The following is a 14,709-nucleotide window of genomic DNA, read 5'->3' as shown; positions in this document are numbered from 1 at the left end:
TGAGATGGAAAGAGTTTATTCCAAGGGTGAAGTTTACAGTGCCATTCCAGATCAGAAACCCTGGCATTGCTGGACAGGTGTCCGATTTGTAATTGATATGTTGAATATCAAAACATATCTCTTCATAATACTGATTATGGGAAGGATAACACCACCAGACACATTACCGTTTATCAGAAAACACACATTCTTTGTCATGAGTCAGGTGTCCCTCTACAGTACAAGCGAAATGTTTAGTTCACATTGCTGCTTTATTGTACATTGGGATAGTTTTCCAAGAATGCCCTCTGCTGGATTTAAAGGGTAGTGAGAACATCTGATTTTGTACTTGCATGGAGTTCGTTTTTAATGTTATAAACAGAAAGGTCAGCTATTTTGTATTCTTTTATATGCGAGTGCAAAGGTATGCAGGATTTCTCCCCTTGAATCAAGCTGTCCTTACATGGTCACACCCTGTGAATACTGAAAAGCTGACGGAAGGGAGGAGACTGGACAATTACATGCATTCTACATTAGAGATATGCAGCACTTTGTTTGGTTTGAAAATCAACCCAGGCTATAAAGATAGGAAGTGACCCCCAGAAATGTTTATTTCAAGTCCCAACTTCCCAGTTACCATCTCCTCCCGCAGTATCGCTGGCCCACAGGATTCTTCCAGTGTCGAGATCCATCACACCCGAGGAACAGGACACAACCTGCAGCCTCCTAGGGATTACAAGGCTGTGTCAGTGGATGAAAAACAATGAAAACACCCCTAATGCTATCTATAACACTCCACGACCCTGAATAATCAGGGTTCCTGACATTCTCAAAAGGAACATGGTAGCATTGCAGTTTGCCTTCATTTTTATAAAGCACTGATCACTTAACAAATAGTACAAAAAAAGCCTAGACATGGGGAAACTAGCTTAAATCATGCAACACAGAAAAACACCAAATGAACACAACGGGGAGTTTTATTTGCATTTAATACGTGTGGAAGCAAGTCTTGTCTTGCTGACTGAGCGTGAGATCTCCAAACATGTTTCACACACAGAGCGGACTGGGACGCGTCCCTTCACCCCAGCGCAGACACTCACACACACAGCGGATTGGGACGCGTCCCTTCACCCCCTTACAGACACACACACAGAGCGGATTGGGACGCGTCCCTTCACCCCCTTACAGCCACACACACACAGAGCGGATTGGGACGCGTCCCTTCACCCCCTTACAGCCACACACACACAGAGCGGATTGGGACGCGTCCCTTCACCCCCGTACAGACACACATTGTGTCTCTCCATACATCTAGCACCCAATTCACTGAGCTCCCTGGAGCCAAGCTGGGCTTTCAAGACAGCATCCCTGTACTTGGGGAGGGCTGACCACCAACACATTTATAGACTGGACAAGGGATCAAAAGTACCGTGGACAGAAACATCTACAACGGGACTGACCAAAACTACCTATTCCTTAGAAAGAAAAATAAAATCGAAGGAACCTGAACTAAAAATCTAACAATAAGCCATCATGGCATTTGCCAGAAAGGTTTCTCAATCCCACCCAAGACCAAAAACAAACAATGAAAGCCCCTTTCAACTGATTCTAACCATCAATGCTTGGTTTATTACAAAACAAGTGTTTTTTTCTAAGTGCTTGGTTTGAGCCCATTTCATTGGTACATTATTAACAGGTGTTGGATGGCGATGGCTGTATGATACATTGTACAAATGCAAGCGAGCACCATTTGTTGAAGTTCTTGTTTTTTGTATATGCATCTGAAAACAGGCTTGCCGTGAAATCCGTTCCAATCTGGCAGTACATTTCAGGAAAAATAAAACTAAAAGCTGTGACTAAAATGGTTTTAATTGATTAACACTATTTAAACCACATTGCTATTAGAGTCTACATGATTTCATTACAGCTATACGATACAATTATACAAAATGAGTTAACAAGAAAAGAATACAACCAAATTAGGGAGCAAACAAAAGCTATGTAACTTTTTACAGGAAAAAAACACACTTGAAGTATGCATGTAGTACAGTAACTGCCCATTCTCTTCCAGGAAGATCTATTACAAGAGGTCAATCTTCAGAAGAATTCACACATAGCATTACTAAGCATATCCCCAAAAAAGTGTACAATATGCACACTTAAAATACAAAATTAAAAAAGCAATATGTTTTCTATGCAGACGGGTGAAAAAGAGATTTGTTTTGTTGTGTAAATCAGTCCAATTTTGCTTTTTCTTTCAAAGCACACTTGTATAAAGAATTGTCTTTAGATGCAAGGTGGGGAGTTCGAGTCCTCTGAAAATGGGCCTTTTTAGCGATTTGTTTTACAGAACAGCAGCCTGTTCACAAAACGGAACTAAAAGTGAGAAAAAGCTTAGCATCATCTTTAAAGGCTTTTTTTTTTTTCTTATCTCCTTACTTATCAAAAAGTCTTTGTTAAGTACATTTCTTTTTTTTTCCTTTTTTCTTTTATTTTTTTTAAAACTCTTTTCTAGAAACAATATACAAAGGGTCGTGGTTTAATCACTTTTGCCCGACTATATTCCATGAAGATGCCGCTGTGTGCAGGGCTGGGATTCCTCCTGGACTTCACTGGTTGTTTTTGGCTTTCGCGTGTGTCAAGATGTGAGACTTCAGGTTAGTTGACTGAGCAAACTTCTTATTGCAGCCGTCGAAAGGGCACACATAGGGCCGGTCTCCGGTGTGAATCCGCACATGAGTGCGTAAATTGAAGTCCAGTGAGAACCGCTTTCCACATCCCTCGAACGTGCACTGCAGGGGAAACAAAATCAAACCCATCACCACGGTACTGCCGTCATCAAACTGCTGCAGAAGCACATGGAGATCACCTAGTGCATTCCAACACGTCAAAATAAAGTACATTCAATCCAATACAAACAAGGCTAGTCTCAAATCTTCAAAGAACCACACTTCATGAAAGCAATATTCAGCAGAGAAATGTTTGTGATGAAAGCATCTCTCCTAATGGGAACTTGCCTGAAACCAGAACCAGTTTCACACAGGGCCCCAAAAATCTGACAGAACTGGTAGAGTTTCCTCTTCCCTGTGAATCTTGCAGAGGAACCCAACAGCACAGTGGGGTACTCTATATTGTGCATGCTAACATGTTGCTGTATCTACAGTATGTTGTTGTATACTACACTTCTATTCTCTCATGGTAGAATTACAATGTTTTACAATGCATGGACGACCAGGGGCAGGTATTTGTTGCCTTTTTCACCCCACTTTAGCCCTAGTAATACAACATATGCCATCACCCATAAATAGGTAGCTCGTCCTGTCTGGAAATCTCTCACACAGTGCAATATTAATTTACCAGCAATGACCGAGAGGGACACTGGCTCTTCATGTTCCCATCAATGATCAGTAGCAGTGTGTTCATGCACTGGAGGATCAGGGCCCTACCTGGAAAGGTTTTTCTCCAGTATGAACGAGCTGATGTCGCTTCAGTTTGGAGCTCTCCACGAAGGCTTTCCCACATTCAGCACAAACGTGAACGCGCGGCCCGTGAGTGTGCAAGTGCTTCCTCATGGCAGAGTTGTCCCTGAACATCTTTGTGCATCCCTGGGTGGCAAAGCAAACAAGAGCAGGATATGAAGAGATGAAGAACCGGAAAAGGCGAGTCAAGCCCTGGCAGCATCCCAGCCTCCCCAAAACCAATACTCACAGTGCAGCGACACTGGAACGTACACAGAGCCAAAACATCGCTTTCATTTCATTTGGATATTAATAGCTGGCTTGCTGACTGGCTTTTCCAATGTTCAATTATTAGCCGACTTGGCTGTTAATCATCATTTATGTTGCTTAATACATACCAGAATATTGCAAAATTGCATCCCCTTACATTTACCTATTTTTCCTTGAATACATTCAGTTTTCACCCTACATAATAAAATGGTGTGTCCACAAAGACAGCCAGTAGAACGATAAAGCTTGTGGACACTCCGATTTGAACAAACATGCATATTAATTATCCACCGCACTTGAGAAATAGTTAAACTGACGCCTGCCCCAATTTATCTACCGATCCCATTGGAGATTCAGCAAGCACTAAGCCAGCGAGACACCTGTTCTCTCTCACAGTAACACAGCACTCCAGCACTAAGCCAGCGAGACACCTGTTCTCTCTCACAGTAACACAGCACTCCAGCACTAAGCCAGCGAGACACCTGTTCTCTCTCACAGTAACACAGCACTCCAGCACTAAGCCAGCGAGACACCTGTTCTCTCTTACAGTAACAGAGCACTCCAGCACTAAGCCAGCGAGAAACCTGTTCTCTCTCACAGTAACAGAGCACTCCAGCACTAAGCCAGCGAGACACCTGTTCTCTCTCACAGTAACACAGCACTCCAGCACAAAGCCAGCGAGACACCTGTTCTCTCTTACAGTAACAGAGCACTCCAGCACTAAGCCAGCGAGACACCTGTTCTCTCTCTCTCTCACAGTACCACAGTACTCACTTTGTGGGGACACGCTATCGTTCTTGGGGCGTCATCTTCTTTTATTTTTCTCGGCTTCATCCTGCAAAACAAAACGAAAATCTTTGAGGAAAAAAAAAAAAAAGCCATCTACACAGAAAAACAACGAGTTAACCAACAGAAGGTACAAAATGTCTAACACTACTGAAACGGTAAAGGAATTACTTAAGAATCGAAACTGATGGTGGTACAGCTGGTCAAAACAATCCAGTCTATTTGGTCAGACGGATTTCAATATTGTATATTCGCTGAAGAACTTTAATGCAACAAAAACAAGCTATCTTACTTTTAAAATGTGTTAAGGGGAGCAAATCATTTCCCCAGCTGTACCTCCTCACCTTCGTGTGAAGTCACAAGTTCATATCCTGCTTGGGGTCGATAATTAGAACCCCCCCTCCCCACCCATGCAAGTGTGAATGTGTGGCCCCTCCGCTAGTGGTGCTGCCCTTCCCAGTGAAGGGACAGAATAACGAACGAGGCATTCCAGGTGAATGAACTCAAGATGCTTCACTTTTCATGTTCACAGTTACAGACCAGGCCCTCTCTGAAAACATGCACTTTGACCTGCTTTAAAAGACTGTCAGTCTGTTACAAACATCTTTCAAGATGCCTCTATAAACCAGCCTGCTTTCTGTAACACTACAGGAAGGACAGATACAAAATCCTTTCTCTATGGGTGTTGGGAAGGTGAAGACCAGTTAGCCCAGGTATTACTTGTTCAACATTAACGAAACCAGGAAGTGCAGATCTTTGGGTCAGTCCATTCAAACCTCCTAACACTGAGTGGTGGTGGGGGGTATAGTTTACCAGTATTCATGAGCAGCGTTATACCAGTGTTGACCACTAGGGTGAGCACTCTCTTGAACTTCAGACATGATTGGAAACAAACTAATAACCTTCCTAGTATTAACAGCAGCTACTTCAAGCGTGCAGAATGCGAGGGCATGGCAATGTTAAGCCTAAAACACTGGGTGACTTCTCTGAAGCTGTATTTATTTGTATAGACGATGGACAGTATAAACATCATGAGCTGTATGTATCTGTGAAAGTGAAGTAAGTTGGTTAACTTACCGATTGGGCTCCCGTTTCACGAGGCATTCACTGCTATTGAAGGGGCTGGAAAGATAATATCCATATCTGAGTTGTCATGCCTGTCACTTGTGGGATCACTTGATTGTGAATCGAAGGATCCTTTTCCTAACCCCCTTTGGAATCCATCCCCTCTACACATACTTTAACAGCTGAAGCAAAAGCGCTGCTTGCTTCACCCCTTGTGTGTTCTTAATTCAACTTGTGGATTACATGCGCTCACTAATATGAACATTTGAACTGGACCACAATGTATTGCTCATTCGGATACGGCATTAGCAAAAGGTAAGCCATTTTACAAACCCGGTTTAAACTCTAAACAGTTACAAATAACTCCCAAAGTACTGCTCAGCATTACTTGTAATGCTTTGAAACACACAAGCCCTGAGCTTAGGCTTACAGAACACCTTCACAAGCCCATCCATTTATAATGAACAGACTACTGGGGGAACATAGTGAACACACACCACGAACACAACTAAGGGACAATGCATCTTGAAGTTCAGGCCCAGGTGTGTGTGAGAGAGACAGACAGAGAGAGAGAGAGAACGAGAAAGAGACAGAGAGAGAGAGAGACAGAGAGCGAGAGACAGAGAGAGACAACGAGAGCAAGAGTGTGAGAGAACGAGAAAGAGACAGAGACGAGAGCAAGAGAGTGACAGAGAGAGAGAGAGAGACAGAGAGACAATGAGAGCAAGAGTGAGAGAACGAGAGACAGAGAGAGAGAGAGAGAGAGAGAGAGAGAGACAGAGACAATGAGAGCAAGAGAGTATGAGAGAACGAGAGAGACAGAGAGCGAGCGAGCGAGACAACGAGAGCAAGAGAGACAGAGACAGAGAGTGTGAGAGAACGACAGCAAGAGAGCGAGACAGACAGACAGAGAGAGAGAAAGAGACCCCAACTCAGCAACTAAACCCCGCTTCTACAGCAGAACTCATGTTCCCTGCAGGTCTCCTATCAGAGTATCTGCCAGACCCAGCCCTGCTTATACCAAGATCAGAGCTGAGCAGCTATAAAGGCCTTCTCTACATAGCCAGCAGGTGTGAAGAGTCATAACACCCCACTTTAACACCGTCCACTGAACTCTCCTGACAGGTTTCAGGTCTATTTGACCCCACAGTAACAAATCATAGTCTCAGTGTTTAGTATTTCCTGGGACTGCTTATGCACACCGTCATTTTGTTCCAGGTCAAGATTATTCTCAACATAAGGTGGTTAAAAGTGTAGCCTCCATAGTTCTACAATCCTTCTCCTATCATTCATTAGCTCCAGCACCCGTCCCACTCACTGCTCCCCTGAGCAGTTACACTTTTCATTGTGTGTGCTTTGACAGAGCAGGTCAGTGAGGTGAAGTGAAGAGGATACCGAAGACAGTGAAGTGTAGAAAAAGGATTGGAAAAAACCTCAAGTTACTACCTCTTTCCTCCTAGGTGTTTAGAACAGAGCCTTTCTCAAGGTCTGCTGAGAATGGAAAGTAAAATGAATGAAGCAGCTGTTTGATTGTAAGTGACAGGCGTGCAGTGGAGTAGCTGGGACTTGCTGCACTGTCCAGCATGCTGCACAGGAGACTCACCTGGCGAACTCTGCTAACTGTTTGGGGTCAGAGAGGTCGATCCCCGGGATGCCTCCTGGCGGGAGTTTCTTTCCGGTCATGTACTCTGAATAATCGGGAGGAGAGTTCTCTCCGATAATCTGCTCTTCCACCACCGTCTCATGGTCAATGTCCTTTTTGTCATCTGCAATGGAAATCAAGGCCAGCTTTACTACAGTGCATTCAGGTTCTTGTGACGGAGTTGAGTATCTCATTGAGGGTGCGATCAGAAACCAAAACGGCCATCCCTAGCACAAGAGACTAAAGAACATTACATCATTAAAGAGTAGTACAAAAAGTAGTGGAATTCAGGGACTCTGTTTGACTCATTCCTGGTTTTACTAGGAGTTCAATTTGACACTCTGTGGCTAATCAAGCTGGTTGGAAAACCTGCAGTGGGTGAAATGACTATGTAACAGCCCTGGAATCTCGTTATGCATGACAGGGCTACCTCTTCTTAACACACTTCACTTCTGAATGGTTTAGTCACAGTACACTGCAAGATCCTGGACACAAAGTGCTCGGCACAGTCTGCTGAGCCAGTCCAAACGTTATTCTACAATCCAGCCATCTGCTCAGGATGTTCCCAGGGAGTAAGAAACTGCATTGCACTTCCATGGCTCACTGGACACAAGGTAACAATTCAACGGTTTGTAACAGGAACCAAAGGTGGTTCATCAGCAGTTCACACAGGATAGGAAGAAGTGTCAAGATCTGTTGAATGGATCATTATCTTTCTTCCACTTTTACCTTGTCCCCAACATGAAGAAGCAGAAGGAATTAGCTCTGATTTGAGATACATTCAAATGAATAGACCCCCCCCTCCCCCTCCCCCTCCCCCTCCAATAAATAAATAAATAAATAAATAAATAAATAAATACATTACAGGCTCCAGCTAAATCTGCTCTGAACTTCAGTTAACACCACATTTCATCCCAATCTGGAAGCAGCCTCTACTGAAAATATTCAGGATTGTTGCAAAGCCTCTACAAATGACCTTTCCTGCTACGTATCGAGCCAAGTCTCCACAATCACCAGCCTCTAAAGAGACTAAAGCTTGCTATTTCAGTTTGTTTGAACCACAGAGACTCATCTAGAAATATAATGCCTGAACAAACATCCCCTGCAGCATCCATGAATGAGCATCAGTGTAAAGCCAGGGTAAATGGAAGAGAAGACTTCCACTTAAATGAAGAACCCTTTTATTTAGCTTCTGCACAGCGCAGGTTTACTGGAGGGTTGCTACAGTGTTTGAACATGCATGCAGGATACCAGAATGGGAGAGATGCCACATGTATTACTAAGAGATAACATTCACTATGGGCTGTCACATTCTCCATGTCATCAAAGCGATCAGGGTGAGAGATAGCCAGGACTGCTCTGGGGATGGCTGAAATAGAGTATACCAATTAAAAAAAGGGATTCTTCACAAAAACAAACAAATGCAAATGTACTCCCGATTTGAAATGTAACTGCTTGAGGGAGTTAGTGAGGCAGACTGCCAAAATATTTGAGATCTATACAGTCTAGTTTCACAATCTCTACACTAGCAAACAGATGAGAAGCCACTTGCTCTCTGTCTCCCCCTGGCTGTAGGATATGGAATATGAAGGCAGGATCACCGAGCTGTGATCCCTTACCTTGAACTCACAGATCCCACGGTCTAGAAGACTGTCATTAACAAAGCACAGTCCAACCAGACACAGCATCTCATTGCAGCGGTGTCTTCTTATAATACAGTTACAGACGCACAGCGGGCTTTCAGACAGTTCACAGAGTAAATCAACAGCAACAAACTATTTCCTCCTGTGTATAACCATCTGATCACTTCTTTGTGTTTAGCACACTTAAAACGAAGAATTCAAGAGTGTTGACAATTTGATTTCAGAGGCTCTGAATTTCTGAACAGAAATTATATTAAAGGAAACCCGACGCCTCAGTCAGTCACTGCATGTAGAATTGTACCAGGTTACGTTTCCTAGCTATGCAGGTTCACATTAGCCATGGCCCGGGGCTGCCTGTAGTTATGAATCATCACAGGCCTGACTGGACCGGTTACACTGTTAACTGTATAATATACTGTATCGCGCACATAGCTTCTGTTTCTGAACCAAGGGAAATGGGCCACTGAGGCCTCCATACTGCGACTAAAATGGGACAATAAAAAACAGTTTGTTTCGGGGTTAGGCACATAAATGCTGCCTCTCCCTTTAAAAGCATGTGTCAGTATTTATGAATACGACAGGACGTCAGTCTGGATAAAAACACATATTTTAATAAACTGAAGCGCGAGGAGGACGTAACAATTGGATGAAATACCAGTGCTTGGAAGTGCAGAGAGGTATTACACCAGCACAATACAGGAACCCCAGCTTCTTGCAACAGTTGTGATGGTGAGCAAACGTGTGCAAGTACTGTTGTGTAAAAATGCAGCTTCCAATGAACAGCTGCAGTTAAGAAATGTAGGACAAGAACAGCGAGAAACACAAATAAAAACACTCAAGGATCTTGTGTCGCACACGCACCATTAACAAAATGCCCTGGAAACTTCAAATAAAGAAAATAATTCAGAAAGGGCTGTAATGCAGCAAAAAGCTCCGTGAAACAAAAGTGAAAAGGAAAAAAGTGTGAACTGAATGAAGCTTGGAGTCCACACTGACTGACTTCTCATCTGTTGCATCTTTGCATCCCAGATAGAACAGATTTAGTTACATTTAGCGTCTGAGTTTAAGGCTGATTTAATTGCACAGCAGATTCCCCAGTTAGATGATGAGCTGGTAGTATCTCTTCAGCCTCAGAAGCAGGCATGTCATTTAAGAGTGCTGTTACCATTATGTAAAACACTAATGTATCTGAGTTTTGTACTACAGCACGGTCAGCTGCTGCAGGGAAAACTAAGTTATTTCACAAACTGACCATTTTAAGAAATGTAAAAGCAGAACACACAGAAATACTTGGGTCTGTAATTAGGAAGTGTACTGCTCAGAAAAAAACAACAAAGAAATAAGAGCATGAAATGAAATGTCCTGCAACTTATTTGATTGCAGGAACAATCAGTAGCGCTCAGATTGTGCAAATGAAAATATAGGACAATGAGCTTGCTGTTGTGTATTTAATATGGTAAATACAGCAGAAGAAGCTCACTGCAATTTAAACTTTATTTTACTGAAAAATAAATGGGAACATGTAATCATAAGAGCTGTCTGTGTTACATGTCAGATCAGCACTTCACTAACACTGAGCATGGGAGCTGCAGCATGCTGTCAGATCAGCACTTCACTAACACTGAGCATGGGAGCTGCAGCATGCTGTCAGATCAGGACTTCACTAACACTGAGCATGGGAGCTGCAGCATGCTGTCAGATCAGCACTTCACTAACACTGAGCATGGGAGCTGCAGCATGCTGTCAGATCAGCACTTCACTAACACTGAGCATGGGAGCTGCAGCATGCTGTCAGATCGGGACTTCACTAACACTGAGCATGGGAGCTGCAGCATGCTGTCAGATCAGGACTCCATTAACACTGAGCATGGGAGCTGCAGCATGCTGTCAGATCAGCACTTCACTAACACTGAGCATGGGAGCTGCAGCATGCTGTCAGATCGGGACTTCACTAACACTGAGCATGGGAGCTGCAGCATGCTGTCAGATCAGGACTTCACTAACACTGAGCATGGGAGCTGCAGCATGCTGTCAGATCAGGACTTCACTAACACTGAGCATGGGAGCTGCAGCATGCTGTCAGATCAGGACTTCACTAACACTGAGCATGGGAGCTGCAGCATGCTGTCAGATCAGGACTCCATTAACACTGAGCATGGGAGCTGCAGCATGCTGTCAGATCAGGACTCCACTAACACTGAACATGGGAGCTGCAGCATGCTGTCAGATCAGGACTTCACTAACACTGAGCATGGGAGCTGCAGCATGCTGTCAGATCAGGACTTCACTAACAATCAGCATGGGAGCTGCAGCATGCTGTCAGATCAGGACTTCACTAACACTGAGCATGGGAGCTGCAGCATGCTGTCAGATCAGGACTTCACTAACAATCAGCATGGGAGCTGCAGCATGCTGTCAGATCAGGACTCCATTAACACTGAGCATGGGAGCTGCAGCATGCTGTTTTCGATATTACAACTGTGCACAATTAAAGGTGCGGTCACCAAGTACAGACACAACAAACCTGCTTGTAATGGGGTAGGTCTGGGCTTTACAACAGCAGTTTAAGATTGCACAGAGTTACTGGTACACCTGGTGGTCCCTGCTGGAAACACTGGTACTTGAGATGAAAAGGTTGAAAACCACTGGACTAAGGGAATCAATCACACCTGTGTGCAGCTGTGGGACTGGCATGGGATACTAAACACAAAGCATAAATGACTAAGATGTTTGCAGATGTACTGAGAACTGTATCCAGACAGAGCATCCAAATCAGTCGACACAATGCTGCATTATACAGAGATTCACAATAATGAGTCAATGTAAATACAGGGATAATAACAATAACAACACATCTCCTGGCGTGGAAAGCGGCGCACTGTGCAGATTGCAATGTTAATCCACTGCAGTTAGCATGCAGATGATTTTACAAGCATACTACTGAAACAAATGCCCTGCCGCTGCAGTGATTCCAACTGACAGACCGGTTCAGAGTGTTTCATTTCATTCCTGCTCCGAGTTTGCAGCCTGTATTAAAAACATGGCGTTTTAACAAACAACACAATCTGTTTCTCTAGTGCAGGGGTGCACAATTCCGGTCCTGGAGGGCCAGATCCCTCCTGGCTTTTGTTCCAACTGTGTTCTAAATTACTTAATTAAACCAATAATTGGTAATAATTGGTCCAATTAAGTAATTTAGGGCAAGGTTGGAACAAAAGCCAGGAGGGACACCGGGCCTCCAGGACCGGAATTTGGCACCCCTGCTCTAAAGGGTGTCTTTTTTTTTAAAATATAATTTTTACGACGAACGTGCAATCTATATAATATATTGTTTCGAATAATGTAGCTAGCAATAAAAACAGCGTTATTAAATGACGTGTTATTAGTAACGTGCGCAGAGCAGACACTAAGCGGGAAAAGGGTACCGTACATCAACTCTTCAGCACCTCCCTGGACACTGTACAAAAATCAAACTAATTCGTTTTTAAATGAACCAAAACAGAACAGGATTTCCAGCCTGGATCATACGGAAATGCCTCACAGTGCCCTGACCGAATGTGCAATAAATATCAGAATCTCTATTTTGTGTTAAACCCCAAAATACAAAATGCTGAAAACAGTGTTCTGATAAAGAAATATAAATTATATAAATTACCGACAGCAAAGTCAATCCTTTCAATGCACAGCGCAAGCTGACACCTGCCACAGTGTAATTTTACTGTTTTGTGTATACAGCATATAGCAGAACGGGCAGCAGTGTGGAGTAGTGGTCAGGGCTCTGGACTCTTGACCGGAGGGTCGTGGGTTCAATCCCCAGTGGGGGACACTGCTGCTGTACCCTTGAGCAAGGTACTTTACCTAGATTGCTCCAGTAAAAACCCAACTGTATAAATGGGGAATTGTATGTAAAAATAATGTGATATCTTGTAACGATTGTAAGTCGCCCTGGATAAGGGCGTCTGCTAAGAAATAAATAATAATAATAATAATAATAAACAGGTTGCTAGCTAGTGCCGGCCACTGTACTAACTACGGTACAGTATTTCAAAAATGACGATAACGTCCATTCATACCACACAAGACCTCCCTTCCTTACCACTCGAACAATATTTCATTTCGATTCAAAGTTTAATCAAAACACACAACGCATCAAATTCGTAAACTCAAAACCACGACTTATCATCTTTAACTTGCAATGTATTTGTGTACCAACCACGATTATTACCACACAGTTACCAACATGGGCATTTAAATGCAACTGAAAACCACACAACTGAAACTGGTCTGAGTTGGTAATGTTGCAAAAAAAAAAAAAAAAAAGGAAAAAATATATATATATAAAAACAATAATCCACTACCAAATTAAGCTTGTAAAACGTGAAAATGCATTGAAAAGCCAGTTCAGCACAGTACTCGAGAACACGCTTTAACATGAGCGAGTTCGTGTATATAAACACAAACCACCTTTTTGATATAAACACATATTTGAACCCGAGTTTGGTTCTCGTTTGGTTCGTCTCAGAGAGCGCCGTGGTGTTGGCGCCCCCCCGTCCCTCCCCCACGCCAGCAGCCTGCCTCTCCTCTCTCAAACTGCGCCATTGCGGCCTACTCCCCGGGCCCGCAGCAGCGCGCTCGCTCCCGCACCGCCGCCATCTTCCCCCGGCCGCATCAACGCCATTTTTTCGGGCCGCCATACTGGACCGGGGGAACATGGCGGCGCCCATCAACACATAAAACATGGCTTCCCTTCAAAACAAAAACATTTCATCCCGACTCCATTCGAGCTTGGACTGGGGGACACATCAAAAAACTCTCCCAAACAAGCGGCCAAGGCAACGACCAGAAAAGCGAGGCTGCTAAAGGCCAACGCCCTTGCAAGGCCCGCTTTGTTACAGCAACGAAGGAGAACAAAGCAGAAATAAACACACGCTTACCAGAAGCCCACATCGTTACCGAAAACTCTCCTTCCAGAGTCTTGATCTGGACTTGCTTCTGTTCCCATTTTCTCCCGCTTGCCTCAGCCCCGCTCAGGTAGCTCTTTTTACCCGATTTCTTCCCGCTGCCGCCCCCCCCTTTCTTCATCCGCCCTCCCGAGGAAGAGCTGCTTTTCCCGGCTACCGTCACCAGCGTCTGCTCGATATACTCCTCCTCCGCGACCGGTGCCGGGACTGGGATGAGGATCTGATCTTCATAGCCATCGTCGGCCCGCAGGTCCGAGTCGTCCCCGCCGACCACCTCCTCTCTCGTCTGCACCAGGATCACCTCCTGGTGGTGGTGGTGGTGGTGGTGGTGGTGAACCTGGTTCGGATCGTCTGTCACTAGCGGCTGCAGGGCTATCATCGGCTGGTCGTGCTTGTCGTCATCCTCCTCCCCGACCACCGTGGTCTCGATCGTTTCCACGGGGATAGTCTCTACCTCGATCTCGTGGAGCTCGACGATCTCGGCCGGCATTTCCGAGCCGTCGGTCGTCGCGATGTAGAGCGTATCGCCCGATGCCATGTTGGATCCCCTGATTACTCTCTCTCACTCTCTCTCTCTCTCTCTCTCTCTCTCTCTCTCTCGCTTGCTCGCTCTATTCGACTCCAGATACCCCCCTCCCTCTCACTCTCTCTTTCCCTTCCTCCTTCTTCGACAACACAAATAACTCAACTCCGGCCAACCAAATCTCGCCGCCGCTCGGTTTACAAACCTCGCGAGACTTGTCCTCGTCCATGGCTGCTGCAGCTAAGTGAAGGGAAGCTGCGTCTCTCTGCTTTGGAGCAAGGCTTGTGAAGACACGCAGTCATACACAGCAGTATGATGTTGTCGGTGGTTTTGAATGCCAGAAGCTTGCATTGTTTAAGATCTATCCATCCAGGGTATGCTT

General features: G+C 44.6%; 1 protein-coding gene across 2 annotated transcripts; it reads right to left on the bottom strand.

Annotated features, from left to right (window-relative positions):
* Window positions 1-1,830: 1,830 nt before the first annotated feature.
* Window positions 1,831-14,431, bottom strand: LOC117422474 (transcriptional repressor protein YY1-like). 2 transcript variants are annotated; one of them, XM_058988122.1, is made up of 6 exons: window positions 13,778-14,431; window positions 7,162-7,324; window positions 5,571-5,615; window positions 4,482-4,542; window positions 3,426-3,584; window positions 1,831-2,771 (listed from the first exon to the last, which is right to left on the bottom strand). In XM_058988122.1, the coding sequence occupies exons 1-6, from the start codon at window positions 14,340-14,342 to the stop codon at window positions 2,589-2,591; spliced, it is 1,176 nt and encodes a 391-aa protein (XP_058844105.1). In that variant the 5' UTR covers window positions 14,343-14,431; the 3' UTR covers window positions 1,831-2,588. The 2 variants fall into 2 exon arrangements, with proteins under 2 accessions (XP_058844105.1, XP_058844106.1); XM_058988123.1 differs by lacking the exon at window positions 5,571-5,615 and having other exon boundaries at window positions 13,778-14,429.
* Window positions 14,432-14,709: the final 278 nt, after the last annotated feature.

The sequence above is a fragment of the Acipenser ruthenus genome, chromosome 15 (genome assembly GCF_902713425.1).
Source record: "Acipenser ruthenus chromosome 15, fAciRut3.2 maternal haplotype, whole genome shotgun sequence".
Lineage (NCBI taxonomy): Eukaryota > Metazoa > Chordata > Actinopteri > Acipenseriformes > Acipenseridae > Acipenser > Acipenser ruthenus.
Note: the sequence above shows the minus strand (reverse complement) of the source record. Positions and strands in the feature narration are given on the sequence as shown.